Raw genomic sequence first — 18,468 nt, 5'->3', positions numbered from 1 at the left:
AGGAGTGCGGCCTACTCTCGGAACTGTGGTGGCTCTGAGCCCGCGACCTGTCCCTCGACCTCCCGTGGGACCGAGACCTCTTGCGGCGCGGGACCGACTGCCGGAATTCGAGTCGCCTGCGGGACCGCGCCCGCCTGGCTTTCGAAGAGAGGGCCCGGCAGTCGGAGCAGGCCTTGTCGTCGTGGTCGACGCCTAGACAAGTTAGACACAGGTGGTGAGGATCCGTGACCGGCATCGTGCGGTCGCAATCCTCGCAGTGTTTAAAGCAGGCATCCCTACGGCACCGAAAATGATCCAAAAAGTTAGTCAAAAATTGACTATGGGTTACTGCTTTTTCCAGATCTGCGCTTGCTTGCGTGGAAAAAAGAAGAACTGACGTCAGCACGCGGAGGCGGCGTCTAAGTACTCCGACGACGTCATCACGGCGCCAACGACGCCGACGACGGACGTGGAGCCACAGACGACGTCTACCGACGCGCAAGGGTACTGCTACGCAAAAGTTTCCGGATCCAGTCTGACGCCTGGGGATATTCTAAGGTAAGGAATCTAATACTAACGTGTCTCTTTCAGATTGAGGCCCCAGGTGGGCCAATCCGCAGAAATACCGCAGCTGCAGCAAGAGGGCCCGCAGCAACCTGTAGTGTAGTTCCTATATTCCCAATAGGCTCTGCGCATTGAAATAATATATCCTGTAGATTTGACGTAGGATTTAGGTCGAATATATTAGACTTAATTGTGAGTGCCAGCTAGCTCAGAGGTCACTAGAAACTTTCTCGAATTCACAAGAAGGGATTAGTTTCTGACAACCGCATAAACATGGCAACTTTGTTTCCCAAGAATAAGAAATGTATCTCTAGAGTCGTGGAAACAATAGATAGATATTTTACTCAGTCAATCATGCATGCTTCATTTCACCAGAGGTGCAGAGAAATAGAAAGACGGGCGTTGTCAATAAAAGGATTTATTGAACTGTCTTCTTTCTCACACAGAAGAAATGAACTGCTACAATCGTAATGCAGGCTGCAAAGTATAATGCTTACAGCGAGAATAATATTATAAAACTAGCAGCCTGTCCCGACATTGTCCGGGTGCAACAGGCTTCCCCGACCCCCGCCCGCCCTGACATTGTGCAGCAGCCCGGGCCCCCGCCTGGCCCGTCCCCCACCTGCCCTGACCCCCGCCTGCCCTGACATGGTTCCACTTACCTGAGCCGCCGCTCCTCCCGCCTGTCCGCTGCTCGCACCGCCGCTGGCCTGTCCGCTGTGTCCGCTGCTCGCACCGCCGCTGGCCTGTCCACTGCTCCTCACGTCACCCTCCTCCCCCGCGCCATGTCCGCCGCTCCTCGTCGCGCTCTTGGCATGAGCACGCACGTCGCGGCCGGCGCTACTTCGGAGGGACTACTTTTTTTTTAATGTAAATTTTTTAAATAACGTTTTTTTTTTATTTATATAGCCTATAACCATCTACACACCCTGACGATTCCAACGGTGTATCGGGTGTGTGGATTGGCGCTGTGGTTCCCGAGTTTACCCGCCTCAAAGGCTGAAAGTTCTTCCTTTATTATAGTAGTATAGATAATACTGTAAGAGCATTGTATGGTTTCTAAGCCGTATAAATATACATACATAAATAACAAGGGCTAAAAGTACTCAACTGGTGCTTCTAAAATACGCCTACCCTAATGTACCTAACCTAAGTCTTGTACGAGGAAAGAAGTAAGTGTGGTGTAGTATAAGTGTAGTAGTCTTTGCCAAAAATCTATCCAAGATTTCTCTTAGGGTCTAACCAGCTCCGTATCTTGGTTTTAGAATGAAGGAGGTCTGGTATCTCTGTCTCGGGACTCGATTTCCCAACACCCCACAAGGGGAGCTTGGAAACACTGAACCTGGATTCTCAGCAAGAGAAAGGACAGCGTCTCGATCAGTGCGTCAGCTGGAGGGTCTGCTTCCTTCGGCACTTGCTGTGGCGAGCTGCGTCGGGCAAGTAGATAGTCGAACTGCTAAGAACCACCGTGTCCTTGCTAGAGCAAGCGAAGGCATATTTATACCTTGAAGGTGCCTAGTTTGACGTAAAGTCGGGCATAATAACGTAATCAAAGAACCCCAAGGGAATGGTAGTTCTTTGAAAACTCCATGATTTCATGGACAAATCAATATTCAAGCAAGGGGATGTCCCTGACTGCTTAAGCCGATTTTCCAAGAAAATTGTTGTGGCTTTTTGGAACGGGTGGAAGTAGCCATGCCTGTATTTGGACTGCATGGGCTATGTCTAAATATGGGTATGATTTCTATGCCTATATTAGGGCAATATGATTTGAACCTATATAAGGGCATAAATCGGGAAATTCACTTGGATTCTAAAACACCATACAACACCCACTCCACTTTATTATGTTCGATATTATTAAATTCTAAGCATTTAAAGCATATCTAAAGCATGACGTGTAAAAAAACCCCACCCAAAATACATAAAATGCATTGTAAATGGTTGTATGCAAAAAAATGAGCATTTGTGCTGTACGCATTTTTAAAAGCAATAGTTTCATTCAAAGCATATAGTATGACATTAGAAATGCTATTGGAATGAATCATGAAATTACATTTATGAAATGGCTCTTAAAAACAGAAAAAAGGTCGAGACCATTCCATGGCAGAATATATCATTTATATATAAATTATTTTGGTTGTGGACAAGGTCAAATATTGTCTCTTTGGAAGTATTCAAGGAATTTTTGTTCTCTATGATTAGTTCTACTTTAAGCAGATTACTTTGTTCCAAACATTTCAATTTGGAAAACAGTGTAATCGTAGAAAAATAGAGTTCTAAAGTTAGAAGCTTTGTTTTTAAAAAGTGAAGGTCGAATTCAGAGTTCATCAGGACGCTGTATGCCGAATCAAAAGTCAGTGTCATTGTTTGGAGAAAACATCAAATCTTCTAAGCTGGAAAAGAATTTGTCTACTACTGTAGGCGAAAGTTGGACAACCTCGTTAAGCAGATAAATCGTACATAGATGAGAAGCATAGCCGTCAGCGTCAGTCACATTAGCAATGTTCGCAGTAGATGGTACCTGTGTGCCTGTTCATCCACGTATCTCACCGTGAGCAGTTTGCGTCTGTGAGACCTCAATGAATGCCGTCATCAGGATTGGTAGCCGTTGGGGACAACACAGTGCATGAGCCGTTACTGGTCCAAGCAAAGTATCAACTTCCGTTGGCATGACTGATGGGAGTGTCAGAAAGATGTCTAGCACCGTATTCTTCTCCACATAGCAGGCATCGTAGAACAGGTAAGATGCAATCTTGCCAGATTGGTCTTAATGATAGAAACCATGTGGTATTCAGATCTCTTAAACGAGCCAAGCCCAAAATTTGGATTATGCGCTCACGACACCCAATCGCCAGAAGAGTGTTCTCCACGGTGATCTGGGCGTCGTTGGTGAGTTGGCTTGCCATATCGGAGCAGAAGGTTCACAAATAGTATCCCTGCTGCGAGTCCCAAAACGAGAGGCAGTCCGCCAAACACCGTGTGCATGAAGTTCGGCAATTTTCAGAGGACTGCTTCAAAAGGTGCTAAAAGTCCCGAAAAAACTGTCTTAAATACATGTACAATACCACTCGTATCAGACGTGTTTAAGATATGACCTAACATTTCTACGAAATGTATAGGGCAGTTTGTGGATAAAAGGGCATGTATCTCTGCAGAAGTCCTTGCAACTTGCACATCATACGAATCTTTGGACGAGGTCAGTGGCACAGTTTTTTGTAAAAGAATGGCTTTCATTCTGCTTGAAGTATCAATTCGTATAGAAGAGATGTTCAGTGATGGCCATAACGGCGACTCCCCATCTGTCTTAGTTTTAGGAAACAATACTTGAATACAACAAGTGACCCTGACTGACACAGTTACGAGATAGGCTATTCCTGGCAGCATGCCACAGCAGCTGTGATCATTCAACATAATGTAGCTTCCATTACAAAGCTGCCTAAAAATTGGATCTATCACTGCAGCTGGAGAACCTTGCAGGTGGCAGGATAAGTTGGTTGAGGAACCATCACAGGCTCCATGTAAATTAATACCCTGACATAAAAGAGTACCGCTTAGTGTGCTTTTGCAGTTTGTTCCACTAAAGAAATACTTCTTTTCCCCCACTCCAACATCTGTGTGTGTATGGTAAATCCCAGGTTAACTTGATGTATTCTTTACCCAACCTTTCATATACGCTTGCTGGTATATGTTTCAAACAATACTGAAAATGGGAAATCGTCACAGGCAGTGATTGTCCCATGTATTATCCATTCTGTCGCTGGTGTTTCAGAAACAGTCAATGGTAATCTTTCCAGTTTTTTAATGCTCAGCACCATATAGTCTGCTCTTCTTTGGGCCAAATTGATTTGTTTATCTGTAAGGTTAAATACAGAAAACAATGACGTGGTGTTGATTAGACGCCATGGCACATATCCAGAACGAAGATTTTGTAACGTCCAGCCTAATAGCATTATAGAACGCAATTGTGACTGTCCATGTTGTAGCATGAGCAAGTCCTGTTCCATAATGTCTATGGAAGAGGATACTATGCTGTCCAAAGAATAAATTCTGGATGACAGAGTCGTTAACCCATTGTCAACTACAGAGAGAGATTTCTCTAAATGAATACGATCAATTTCTCGGATTCGTTCTGCAGTCTCTGCTTGTGTCGCTTTCCAAGCCTCATTATAAATGGCATATATACCAGCGTATATAAAACATTTATGACAAGGTTTAGGAGGCCCTTGTAAGAAGTTCCTCAGATCACCGCCATCTTTAAGTAAAGATAAGTGTTGTTTTACCTCTGCTAGTGTGGATTTTTGTAGCCACTCAAGGCACAGTTTTCCTACACTGTATGTTGTTACTATCCCTGGATGTTGTCTCTGGACATATCTTGGATCTGGCCCAATTAATGTAAACCTTTGTGTCTTATTCAGGAATCTTTCTTGACAGTTGTTTGTGTCTGTGGGCCAGATTACCCATTTTTTCCAATCAGGATCAGTTCTGTTTGTAAGTAAAATAGTTTTTACGTCGACCCCTCCCTCTGTAGTACTTTTACTATCAGGTGTAGGTGTAGGTATGGACGGTTTCTTCAAATCTTTTATCTTGGCTAGGCCAAGACAGGATGTCTGTTGCACAGTGTCGTTCAAAAACATTATTTGTTCAGGGATGATGCAGGCTCTAAATAAAGCTTCTTTCACCTGCACCTGCAAGTCTTTTGTGCCCCAGACAGTTTTTGTCTCAATGTTGTCTTTCCAAAAGTCAAAGCCTAGAGTAGACAATTGAGCATAAAAGGCCGCAGAATAAATTAACATTTTTAAAGTAAAATGTTTCTGGATTTGAGACATTAAAAACTGAGAAGTATGGACATTTTTCATAGAATGTTTTTGAGCTACCCTTTGGTGGCGTTGGACAATGTTCCCATTGATTATAAGTATAAACATTTCTAGGGTTTGCAGATTTGTGCAAATAATGATGACCATAGTGATTGTAACAATACATTTGTTCATACTCTGATGAACCTTCCAAGTATTCATGTTTTGTAAATTTTGCTGACATTTCTAAGTCTGACATCATATTATTAACAGTCTCAAAGTCCCAATCATCAGAAAAGGTGCTAGATGAAACAAAGTCACTCAAGGAAACCTTGAATTGGTGTGAATCTTCAACAGCTCTGCAGGACCAAAGATGTCATAATCAGTTCTGTCCCAAGCTATACCACCAGGTATAGGAAGGGCTGTGATGTTCACTGATGTCAAGTCTCTTTGTTCACGATGAGATGATTTGTGTGGCTTGAGGAGTAAGTTGATGTTATTACTTGCTGTGTCCATTTTACTATACCTTCCATTTATCAGCATTCCCAGAGTTAATACAAGACTTAGCCAAAGTCGGAGAAAAAGTATGCCTAACACAATCCAAAATTCAACCCATGGTGAAACCATGGGTTGAACTTTGGATTAATTGAAAAAGTTGATGAAAAAGTTCTGTTGCTTGTTCTTTGAAAGTTCTTTTAGCTGGCGTCGTTTCAGGCTCACTGGGATCCTCGGAAAACGTATCAAAGTTAATGAAATAGCCAGAAGCAGTTCTGTCAATGGTAGGTATAGCATCAGGATTAGATGAAATCGCTGGAACTACTAGTTCACTTGTCATATTAGTATAGTCAGATGTGACATCATTGTAGACAGGTGTTTCTTGACGAACTGTTATTTGGGTCTCAAGAGGCAAAAGTTCCATGGCTTTATTGCTTAGTCTTTCTTTTCGCACTACAGATTCCTCAACGGTGATGCGTCTCTCAGTTTGAACCTCTCAGATAGTAGCCAGATTTGGTCGTCTGCTACATCTTTGGAGTCCACTTGGCTTACTACTTATGATCGGCCACATGATTTGGTTTTACCAGGTCGATAGACACAAACCTGTTCTCCTTTCTTCCAGCAAGGGGGGGCAGTAGCACTGTTCTTGATCCGTGGATTGCTGGCACAGGTACTGGTTGTCTGTAAGAAGGCCAAAATTCCTTCTTATCCGCGATCTTTTCTCTGACTAGATCCCCAATCTTTGGAATCAAGGCAGGCCTTGGTGGGACGGGTGGTTCTCCCTCAGTGGTCGTTGGCTTCTGTAATGTGTTGCTTAGACTTCTCCTTGTTTCATTTAAGTCCTGCATAACAGTCAAACGGTCTTTGATATCAAAGGGTTTTTGTTCTACCATTGAAGTGTGATGATCAAGGTCCTGGACTATCATTCTAGTACCAAAAAGGATTTCATAAGGAGTGATTCCACCCAGAGAACTTCTTGGCAGATTGTTTAGACTACGCTGGACACTTATTAGATGTTGGACCCACCCGTCACCCGAGCCTAATACCCTAGCTGTTATAGATTGCTTTATGTCCCGGTTTTTTCTTTCCACTACAGAATTTTCCTCAGGATGGAATGAACTAGAATACTGCAATACAACGCCCAGACTGGCCATGGCCTCCTTGTAAGCTTTGGAGCTAAACGCAGGACCCTGGTCAGAATATAGCGTCCCGACTGCGTATGTGCAGATAAAGACTTGCAAATCTTTTATAACAGTTCGGGCGTCAGCCGAGTGCTGAGGCCACATCCAAATAAATCTTTAGCACAAATCCACTGCGACCATGATATATTTATAGTTGCCATCCCTCTGTAAGGGACCACAGTGGTCCAGGTAAACGCACGCTAATGGTTTATCTGAAATTAAAAGGGACGTCTGCGAAGGACGTTTCACTGTACAGACTTCCTCTTTTGGCAGATTTCACATTCCAAAACATAGTTTCTGGTTTGTTTCCTCATGCGCGGCCACCAGTATCTCTGTTTTAATAACGACACTGTGGCCGAAACACCTGTGTGTGCAGATGCGAGCCCTTCATGTGCTGCTAAAATTAGTCCTAATCTATGTTCCATGTTTGGAATTACTCTATCCCCCATTCCAGGGATTCGAGCAAAAGGAACATTATTTGCATCAGTTATATATGAGTATTTGAGTGGAAAGCCTTTTGGTAATGTTTTACCGATGTCTTTGTTGGAGGCGGCGACAGCCTGCATTATTTCGCTGTCTATTTTTGATTTCGAACGAGTGATTGCAGCTACGGAAGCCGTTTGCACAGCTGCCTTCGGGGCTTCATCAGCCAATGAATTCCCGGCAACGTGAACGCCATCACGCTGATGACTCAGTGTATGGATCACGTGAGTCATTTGTAGTTCTTTCTGTAATTGAACTACTTGTTCCCAAAGCAACTTATGCTTGATTGAGCCAACTTTTGCATCTTTGAAACCGTTTTGAATCCAATTATGCAAGTATTCATTGTAAGATTGAACGCAATAATACGAATCGCACACTATGAGTGTGGGAAATTCGCGATCGGTATTTTCAAGCACCATCTTGAAAGCTTGTAGTTCAGCTCTCTGAGCTGTACAGTCTCCTAGAGTTGGAGTTTTTGTGACCATAGGTCGGAATTTACCATCGAGCCAGCAACCTTTAACAATCGCGCACGCAGCCCTATAAGCTTGTTTACCCCCAATTGCGGGCTGTGCTGATCCGTCTGTATAAATTATACATTCGTACTGTTCTAGAGGCAGAATCTCAGTTGGCAGAGGACATTCTTGTTCGTATTGTAGAAATACTTGAGTTTTCAAATAGGGGTCAAAAACGTATTCAACGTCTGTTGCAGCAAGAGAATTAACCCATTGTATCCATCTCATATGTAAAGCCTTTGCATTTGGAATGCTTGCTTTTGTCACTGCCTCTAAGACGGGTACAGGAGTAACGACCATTATGTGTTTTCCCTGTGCGAGGGCTCTCTCTTTTGCTACTGCAGTTTGAACCGCTGTCAGAATTTTTTCTGTAAAAGTGAATTTCATTTCAGCTTGTGTGTACAAGTGTGATTTATAAGCAATTGGTACTTTTTCTCCCTCATTAAATGTTTAAGTACATGAATCCACATTTTCCTGGGATTATTCCCATTACAAGGTTGCGTACGTTTACGCGTGTCTGTAAATGTGTTGTTGCTAACATGTCTGTCTGCACGGAACGCAACAATTCTGTGTGTTTTTGAGTCCAATTAGTTGTTTTAAAATCAGGTTTTATGAATTCGTAGAGAGGTTTAACCCTTTCTGCGTAAATTATATTGTAAGTTCTTCCGAAATTCAGGAAACCTAGAATCAACTACGTTTTTCAGCGTTTTTGGAGGTTGAAGCAGCGCACACTTCTCTAAGAAGTTCGCTGCCAAGCTTTTGCCTTCACTTGATAGTTCATATCCTAAGAAAAGGACGTTGAGATGGGCAATTCTTGATTTTTTTAAATTGAATTTATATCCTTCAGATGCGAAGCCAAGTATTATGGTAGTCACTCTGTTCAAGTGCCTGTCCAAGTCATCATCTGTTAGATAGATGTCCTCGACATAAGATAATGCCTTATCATACGTTTGTAGTAACTCTGTTAATCTGACTGAAAATAACCCTGGACTATTCTTGAATCCCTGGGGAGATGACAGAAGTGACGCTGTGTCCCCATGATTAAGAAAGCGGTCAAGTACTTGCTTTCAGGTGCGATATTTAGACAGAAGAAACTGTTAGAAATATCTAATGTTGTTTTATATTTTTTGCGCACAATGTTATTCATCAGTGCTGCACTGTGCGCATTTTGTACTGCAAAGGTTTTGCAGCAAGAGTTTAAATGTCTGTAGTCCATGCCTCTTCTCTCGCCACTCTCCCTCAGTATTTACATTACAAGGATGCCCCCCCCCGGGGTGTGTGTCCCTCTCCGTGACTCCTTGGTTGAGCCCTCCTCTTCTGACCCTCTGCGCCCCCCCCTTTTTTCGGCGCTAGCTTTTTTCCTGTGTAGGAGGTGGTCACTCCTCCCTGTGACAGGAAACCTATTTTTCTACTTTCCCCTGCTTGAGCACAGCTCAGCAGTAGTAGGGCAGAATTGGCTCTGTGGTCGGCAGCAGCTCTAGCTAGCTGGCAGACCCCTAAAAACTGTAATCTGGCGTACAGGGTGCTCCCCTAAGGAGCCCCCCCAGGACATGGGATCATACTTTCAACACCAGAATCGGTGTTGGGGCATGATTCCAATATGTTTGATACCAAACATGACCAGGTTCGGTGCACCCATTTAATAGTTAGACATCTTGTAATGACTGATGTCCACAATGTGTCTTAAAATGGTTGACCACATTTACAAAGCTTGAAGAAATGACTTTGAGGTTTGTAGGGGTGTCCTGCTCATGTAGGGGCACAATCACCTTTATAGCCAAGCCCTCTGCCCTAAGGACTGAAGGGCCTACCATGAGGTGACTTTCTTTTCTTATATCTGAAAGAAAAAAAGATATCTGTTGTGAGGGGTTCAAGCACCATCTCACACAGGCTGCACTGGCAGGCCTGTGGTCCGAGTTTAAGTGGACTCCCATGGGTGGCACAATACATGCTGCAGCCCATGGGAGACCTATGTCCTGGGTACCTTAGTACCATATACTAGGGACTTATAAGGGTACACCAGAAGCCAATTGTTAAGGTATAAAGGTACTTACCAGAGCCATTTTGGGAGAGAGAGCACAGATGTGGGGGTCCTGATTAGCAGGATCCTAGCAAACTACAGTCAAAACCCTCTGATGCCAGGCAAAAAGTGGGGGTAACCATGAAAGCAGATCCTACTTTCATACACCAAGCAATACCATCCCAGGAGGAGGGACTGCGGACAAGTTAGACCATAAAATCCTGCGGGACAGAGCTGTCAAAGAGACCATACCTGCAGACTTGACTGTCAAGGCAATAATGCTTGGTAAACATTGGCAGGGATGGCTACATTGTTGCCTGACAAATGTCCAGGACTAGAACGCCACATTGCAACGCTGTGGTAGCAGCCTTAGCTTGGTGGAGTCAGCCCTTAAGCTTAGTAGGCTGCCTCTTTGCCAGAGAGCAGCAAATTGCACTGCAGAGGATGACTGGTGTTAGTGTGTTTTTGACTAGTATGACTGGGATCCTGCTAATCAGGACCCCAGTCACCGTGATTCTTCCCTAAATTTGACAATGGTAAATACTTTGGTACCTTCCCAGTTTGCTACTGGTGTACCCTTCTAAGTCAATCAATCAAACAAAGACATTTGCACAGCGCACAGCTACCTCTGCTGAGGCGTCCCAGCACTCAAAGCAGGATGAAGAATAGACTCAACCACAACTTTCTAAGCTTGATTTAAGAACCATCTTTATATATCTTTCCTGAGGACCTGTTTAGACTCAGCCATGCAAACATGAATGGGCAGGGAGTTTCGAAGTGTAGCCGTCTGTACCGAAAATGACCTACCACCTTGTCGAACCTTGGCAAACCTTGGAAAGGCTGAGGAGATGCAGGTCCTGAGATATTTCGGTCCTCTGCCCATAAAGGCTCTGAACACAAAGTCAGGGCTTTAAACTCGACCCTCTTGGCAACCAGAAGCCAATTGAGCTGCCTCAAATGAGGGGAGATTTGATGGCAAAAGGGGACCCATCGGATAAGCCTGGCCACCACATTCGATATTATTTTTAGCCTATGGATCAGAAAAAGCTGGAAGCCACAGTTATAAGAAATTGGCATAATCCAAATGTGAAGTCACCAATGCATGGATTATGATCTTTTGGGTCTCTGGAAAAAAACACAATAGCTTTCTGAACGATCTTAGCTTAACAAAGAAAGATGAAGAAATAAGCGATATTTGAATTGCAAAAGAGAGATCAGAATCAAGCATAATTCCTAAATTTCGAGCTGAAGAAGCCAGAATCAGTGGGGGATTTAATTCAGTGGACCACCAAACACTGGAAGGAGGGGATGCCAACTGACTAAAAAAGAGCACCTCAGTTTTGTCCGCATTTAATCAAAAAAAGTTGCCGATCATCCATTTTGAGATATCTTTTAGACACTCTTTAAAATTATGAAAAGCTGCTTATGAATGTTCTCTAAACCAAAACACAAGCTGCGTGTCATGTGCATATGAGACAACTTTCACTTCCCAGGATTCGATGAGGATAGACAAAGGGGCCACATATAGATTGAAAAGCAGAGGGTTGGCAGATCGGCCATCTTCAAAATGGTAGCACTACCCCGACTTCTCTACCAGCTGCAGAATCACCCGTATCCGATCCAGCCTAGATGGTTCCGGTTGGTGAATTCTGTGTTGGGGCAGTTTCTGTGGGAGGGGGGGATGGTGCGCGTGGCTATACGTACATGCTTTCTATCCACTTATTGTGGTGGTCTGGCTTCCCCGGATCTCCTCTCGTACTATCAGGCCTCGCATCTGCTGGTCCTCAACGAATGGTGGTATGGGGATAGGGGGACCCGGCGTACACACTGGAACGCTACCTGATGGGCCATCACACACTTCATACACTATTGCATTCGGCGCAGCTACGAAACGTGTTGCCGCCAGCCTCGAGAGTGGTGTTCATGGTTTGGAGGCAGGCGCTGTGGCGCATGGGCTGGTGGAATGTTCTGACCCGGGAGACCCCATTGTGGAATAATGGGCGCCTGCCCCATTTGGCAGCCCTTCCAGGATTTCGGGGGTGGGACGCCATAGGTATCTCCACCCTGGAAGATGTTTTGAGGGGCACAACAGTAAAATCCTTTAGGGAACTTCAGGAGGAGTTTCATATGCCCCAAACACAATTCTATCGACATCTGCAGCTCTGTCACGCACTGTCCCCCAGCCTGCTGGGACTGGAGTCTATACCCAAATTTAGCCCCATCAAAGCTAACGTTTTAATGGGGGATTTGAAAGAAAAGAAAATTTATCGTATTTACCAGTCCCTGGTCACGCACTGCTCCCCTACACTTCGGAAACTCCGGAGGGACTGGGAGGCAGATGTGGGCAACCTGGAGGAGGAGGATTGGACAGAGGCCCTAGCAGCCCCGCAGGGGGGGGGGGGGGGCGGCCGTAGCGATACGGCTCCGCCTAGTCCAGTTCAAATATCTCCACAGGGTCTACTTTACTATGTCACGGTTGTGGCGGGCGGGGTTGATCGCCTCCCCAGAGTGTCTTCGCTGTGGTCGGGAAGAGGGTACATTTATACACACGGTTTGGCAGTGGGCATCGTTGGATCGCTTCTGGAGGGGGCTATTTGCCTGTCTCTCTGAGGTCTTGGGCTGGGAGCTTAATCGCACACCACAGCTGGCACTACTTCATGTTATGGAGGGGGTGGGGGGCAACGCTTACACGCGGCATCTTATGCTTTTAGGCCTCACGCTGGCAAAACGGGACATTGTTAAAGCATGGAAGGCGACGAGGGCCCCATCGGTGGCTGCCTGGAAAAATGGTTTGGACTTTTTTTTTTTTTTGAGAACCTTTATTGTTACTTCAAGTAAATACAAGCATGGGCCTACAACCACCCCGGCCGGCCGCTAGTCAAGTCGTAAGTTCAGCAAATCAATGTAGAAAAATACAGCAGCCCGAAAATCGGGGTCTGATAAGTGTCCAGGATATAACTTGTATTCAAGCGTACTGTGCAAGATTCAGGATTCGAGATGGTTCATTTTACAATAAAGAAAAACTCAGAACCAATGCCATACGGTCATACATGGTCCTACAATAGCAAGCATGAAGCAGGAAACCGCAAATTGTGCAAATACGTTCGAAGTATTGGGGGTAAGGCATACGAGTCAGGATAAATGTAAAAACAAACACGTTTCGTAGCAAGCTGCACCCCACCCCTCAAAACGAAACATACTGTAGGAAACATGAAAAACGACGACACCAAAAAGGAAGAAAGACAAAGGGCCATAGAAACAAAGAAAGGACAAAGTAACAAACCCCATCCCCCCTACCCCCCACCCTGCACCCCTGCAGAAGGCTACAGCCTATCCCCCCCCCAGCAGCGTGCCTGTCACCCTAAATAAGAGACCCGAAATATAGAAAAAGAGAAAAAGAAGAAAAAGAGGAAAAATGTGGGGAAGGGCCATCGATCTGGCCACCCGCCCCCCCCCCCCCCACCACCGCGCACAGTAAACATCCTAAAAGCAAGATCAGAATAGTCACGGAAAACAGTAATCACCAATAGCACAATCAACAACATCCCCGCTGAGTGTCCCCCAAATCACCGTCAGCCAACAATAAGTTCCACTATGTCCTAGACGGTCTCACCCCTGGCCTTTTCTATCAGTAGTACCAACATACGTCCACTTATCAATCGGCATACAGAGCGGCGTGGAGGGTCCAAGTGATCCGGGCGGACCGGGCAATGTTGTTACTCCATGGGACTTCAGCCACCAAAACCCAGCCGGATATGTATGGCGGAAATCCGTCTGTGTCAGTATCGACCCCGAAGACATCCTCCAGTCCGAACACAGTCTCACCAGCCAGGGAAAGAGAATCACACCATCCGGTAAGCGCTGAAACACCGCCGGGGCAGCCCAAACCATAGATCGACGTTGTTTCCCCAGCCGCCGAATAGATAAGTGCCCCGACGAGCCACTCACATGTACACCAGATCTGTCCAAAGCGATCTCATGAACCGGGTCTTCCAGCGTCTCCACGAACATAAGCGTAGCTGGAGCACTCATCACTGACGCAGAGGCGGGCACATCGGCGCTTCCTTGAGATCGAACCATGCCCGTGTGGAACGGTGGGACAACAATGGCGGCCATCCTTCTTCCCAGAAATGGGCGTCCCGGATCAGGGTCATATGCAGAGTTGTTAGCGCAGCCAGTATATCTCTGGACGTGGGCTCTGTCTCGTGTCGCCAGACCCCAGGACTCTCCCGCACAGCAGCTTCTCTGCCTGGATGTGGTTTGCGTAAGAGGGTGCCATCCGCCATCTTAGCTGATCCGGCCTCGTCCTTCTCCACCTCACCTCGGGACCGGGCCCCACACGAGGGAGCAACAGGATTCACCACGAGGACCCCGAAAGTCAAGGCAGGCTTCCCAGCGAAGGCCACCAAAAGGCTAAACAAAATCTCCGCCGCTCCCTGGGAGCCGCCCGCCAAATCCGGGAGAAGTCATTAGTCATGCCCGGACACAACACTGGAAAGGGGGCCAAGTATTGTGCCCTCCCCTCGACCCTGCTTTACCGCACATCCCACAAGGCACTCCGCTAGATGGACTGGGTCGGCACTGTTGCCATCGGCCACCAGATCTCCGGTTCCCTCCGGCCGACTCCTCACCGCCACCAGAGGCCGCTGTTGTCGCAGTCGCGGCCGGAGACTCTCCTCACTCGACACCCCGGTCCCAGCTCTGTGAAGGCCGCAAAACAGTCGGGGACATTTCCACGGGTCTGACGCACGGAAAAGCCTCAGGAGCAAACGGTCAGTGAAAGTTGTCCTTCGCCTACTTAAATATGCCGTTACGGCTCAGGATAATTGCCAGGATGTATGCGCGGGGTGAGAAGGCTCACGGAGCCGAGCGTCTATGCAGCCATCTCGGTCGCCAGCTTGGCTCCTCCCCATGGTTTGGACTTTTGCATGGGTCTGGAGCAACCCATCCCTGTGGCCAGAGGGTGCCCGCGCAAACACTATAAAATGTGGAAAAGATGGGCGGAGTACAGAGACCTCTGGCTGGAGCCTCCGGCAATGGTGGAGCCTTCGCTACCGGATTAAACCTGTGGGCCAATATGGGGGAGGGTAGGGAGGGAGCAGGAAGGATGTGTGTACCTGGATGACGACTTGTCAACTTCCTTTCACGTTGCGGATGGGACAGTATGGGCTTAGTGCGATCTTTTGGGGGGGGGGGGAAGTGGGAGGGAGGGAGGGAGGGAGTTGGGGGGAATGCAAATTCATTAAATATTCATCTGTACTGTATTATTGTTCCTGCAAAAAGTAATTTGCTGTTGTGGCTATCTTTGGTTGGCTTTGGCAATGACTCTGGTGTGCGGAGCTTTGCGTAACATATGCAAATTGACAAATAAAATGTGTTTAAAAAAAAAGCAGAGGGTTGAGAGCAGAACCCTGTGGCATCCCACAAACCAATGTTTTTGGAGAGGATTAAAAAGTGTGAAGGAAAACCCGTTGGAATCAATCTTCTAAAAAAGATCGTAACTAAGATAATACTGTGCCCTGAAAGTGAAATTGACTTAGTCTATTCAACAAGGCAGAGTGAGCTATTGCATCAAATGCTGCCGAAAGATCAAGCATCCGTACCATAGCGGAGGCACGGCCATCCAGCACCTCTCTAACCATTTCAAACACTTCCAATAGAGCAGTCTCCATGCTATGGCCTGCACGGAACCCAGACCGAGTGTCATGCAACAAACCATTAGATTCTGCAAAAGACGAAAGCTGGCGATGAACCATCTTTTCTAAGATTTTCGCAGGTGCCAATAGCAATGAGATGGGTCTAAAATTGCTAAGCACCCCCGGGTCTGCATTAGGCTTCTTGAGCAGTGGAAGTAGGACCGCCTATTTCCAAACGGTGGGGAACATGCCAGATTTCAGAGAGGCATTTCAAATCCAGTTCAGGATAACGTTTACACTGAGGGCAACCATTTTAAGAAATTGAGGTGGGAAGGTACATCTGAGGAACCAGATGTTCTCAACTAGGTGTGACATCAAACAGCCACTGTTTATTAAATCGCTCTGCCCAGAGAGCCAGTCATGTCGAGACTACAACTGATTTCGAAGTTTGATGCATTTTCTCCTGTCTGATACAGCTTGGGAGAGTATGGCCCGGGCCTCTTCCGAGACCTGTGACAGCATTTGTGCACCGTTTCCCACAGGCAGTGGGAGTAATGGCCAATAAGCATGTGGTGTTCACTGACTGCAATGCAAGGCTGGCGGAAGAAAACATTTTCTTACCCCAACTCTAAAGCCTGCTAGGATCCCCTGTCCAGGGGTTCAGAAGGTAACGCGCCATGGGAGGTAGATGTTTGGACCACCAAGATCTCTGGGGTAGGGTGGGTTGTGAGGACATCTGGGTGGCCCGGGGCAGGGCAGTGGTGGTAGGCAACTGTCATAGTCACAGGAGTCCCTGTGGAGGGCTAGGACCAGGAAGTCATCTCTGAGGGCCTCATTAAAGGACAGCAAGGTTTCTGAAGAGGAGACACCTAGCTGAAGGACCTCTGTCAAGATGTTCACCTTGACTGCCAAAGAAGGAAGCTATAAATCTAGGATCTGCCGCCCTTCCCACCACCATAGCATATAACGCTCTCCCCTCTGTAGCCATGGTAGGGAGAGAAAGCATGCCACTATCTGGAGAGGTTCCAGTCCACTTACCTCACCCAATAACTCATACCAGTCCATTTCTTGATAAAGCTGGTCTTCTTAAGGGTGCAGCGACCCCTCACTATCTTTTTCCATTCCTAGCCCTTCAGAATAGGGCTGAGGAAATGACCCAGGGTCCAGCAGGTCCTGTTGGCTCCGTTCATCTGGACTCACAATGAGGTCCGCAGCGTCGGGAGCCTCGGTGTCGGGATCAGCACCGGGGAAGGTCACAATGGCCAAACCACTGTCGGTCTTGATCTATTCCCGGAACCATGCAGGGTCATCGGTGCCAGAGCCACGAAACCCTTTGGAGCCCCCTCTTATCCCACAGGGTCCGAAGGTGGGCCAATGGGGTCCACTTCTAGGGCTTTTCAGAGATAATAATTCTATTCTTTTTCTGTGTTTACTGCTTTTCTAGTGGATGCATCAAGTCTAGAAGCACCGGTCTGTTAATTCAACAAGCATGTGTAGTACATAAATACATACCGTTTGTTCATATAGGGCCAGATGTAGGAAGGCAAATACCGGTCGGTAACGGCCGATTTCGGCCGTTACCGACCGGTATTTGAAGATGGAGATGTAGAGGCATGGTAAAATACAGATTTGGTATTTTTACCGAGTCAGTAATTTTACCGATTCGGTAAAATACCGAATCGGTAAAAATACCGAATCTGTATTTTGGCATGTAGGTAGCACTGTAATCAGTGCTACAGGGGTTTAGGAATTCGTTATTTACCATCAACTACAAGTTGGTGGTAAATAATGAAAACCCTTTAAAAAGCATTTTTTTTGCTTTTTAAACAGTGCCATGTTGCAGACATACATGCCCTAAGGGCATGTATGTCTGCAACATGTGCACCCATGCACAATTGAGGGGTGCAACAGGGCGTCAAAGTGACACACTGCCACCCTTCAAGGTTTCCCCCAATTACCGAATCGGTATTTACCGATTCGGTAATTGCCAGGCCCATAGGAATGAATGGCAATTACCGAATCGCTAAATACCGATTCTGTAATTACCGAATCATACCGATTCGGTAATTAAATCGGTAAAAATACCTACATCCCGATTGCCAGTTCTTAAATACCGAATCGGTAATCTGGGATTACCTACATCTGGCCCTTAATGTGGTAACACTGAAAAACGTTAACTGACTACACAAAACTTAAGAGATGCATTTAAAATAGTTATTAAGTGCAGGTAACCTACATTTTCATCTTTTTCCGTAGTATATTCATCTTCTGGTTCCTCCAGTTCCTGTATTCCTAAAAGAGCAAAAATGCAGATTGTTGGCTGCTGTGAAATAGTGCATTATAATTTCTAAACATTAAAATTACATGTGGGTTAATCCACCAGTCCTCCAAGACTGAAGAACCTGATATTGTATCACTGAGTGTATAACGTCAATGATCAACTTACTTACTTTCGGTAATGCTCTTTCTGGTAGAGCCTCTATCTAATTGCAGATCACTCCCCTTTTGAATATTTCCCAAGGGAAATCAGCAATGACCCTGTTCCAGCATCGGCACCCTCTCTTTGGCCAAAGGAGCCTGCACTTCCTGCTACAACAGGGACAGATGATCCTCAATCAGTCATTCTTTTTTTAAATAGTTTTTTAATTGTTTTACCCAGAGAGGAACATGTAATCAAAAATTCATTAAACAAACTGTCATGAATAAATACCATAGATAAAAAAAAGTTCAAGCATGATTAAGAGGATAAAAAAGACAGGTTGACCAATACATTTCATCAATATTTACATTAAATAGCAGCAA

General features: G+C 45.9%; 1 protein-coding gene across 1 annotated transcript in view; it reads right to left on the bottom strand.

The window, feature by feature from the left end:
* The window catches only part of LOC144783414 (E3 ubiquitin-protein ligase rnf213-alpha-like), a 2,376,820-nt gene that overhangs the window by 1,983,809 nt on the left and 374,543 nt on the right, over window positions 1-18,468 (bottom strand). Inside the window, exon 7 of the mRNA XM_078662402.1 lies at window positions 17,903-17,958. Coding sequence (XP_078518528.1) covers window positions 17,903-17,958 — 56 coding nt within the window. The remainder of the gene's footprint in view (window positions 1-17,902; window positions 17,959-18,468) is intronic.

This window comes from Lissotriton helveticus, chromosome 9 (assembly GCF_964261635.1).
Source record: "Lissotriton helveticus chromosome 9, aLisHel1.1, whole genome shotgun sequence".
Lineage (NCBI taxonomy): Eukaryota > Metazoa > Chordata > Amphibia > Caudata > Salamandridae > Lissotriton > Lissotriton helveticus.
This window is presented reverse-complemented; position numbering and strand designations above follow the sequence as displayed.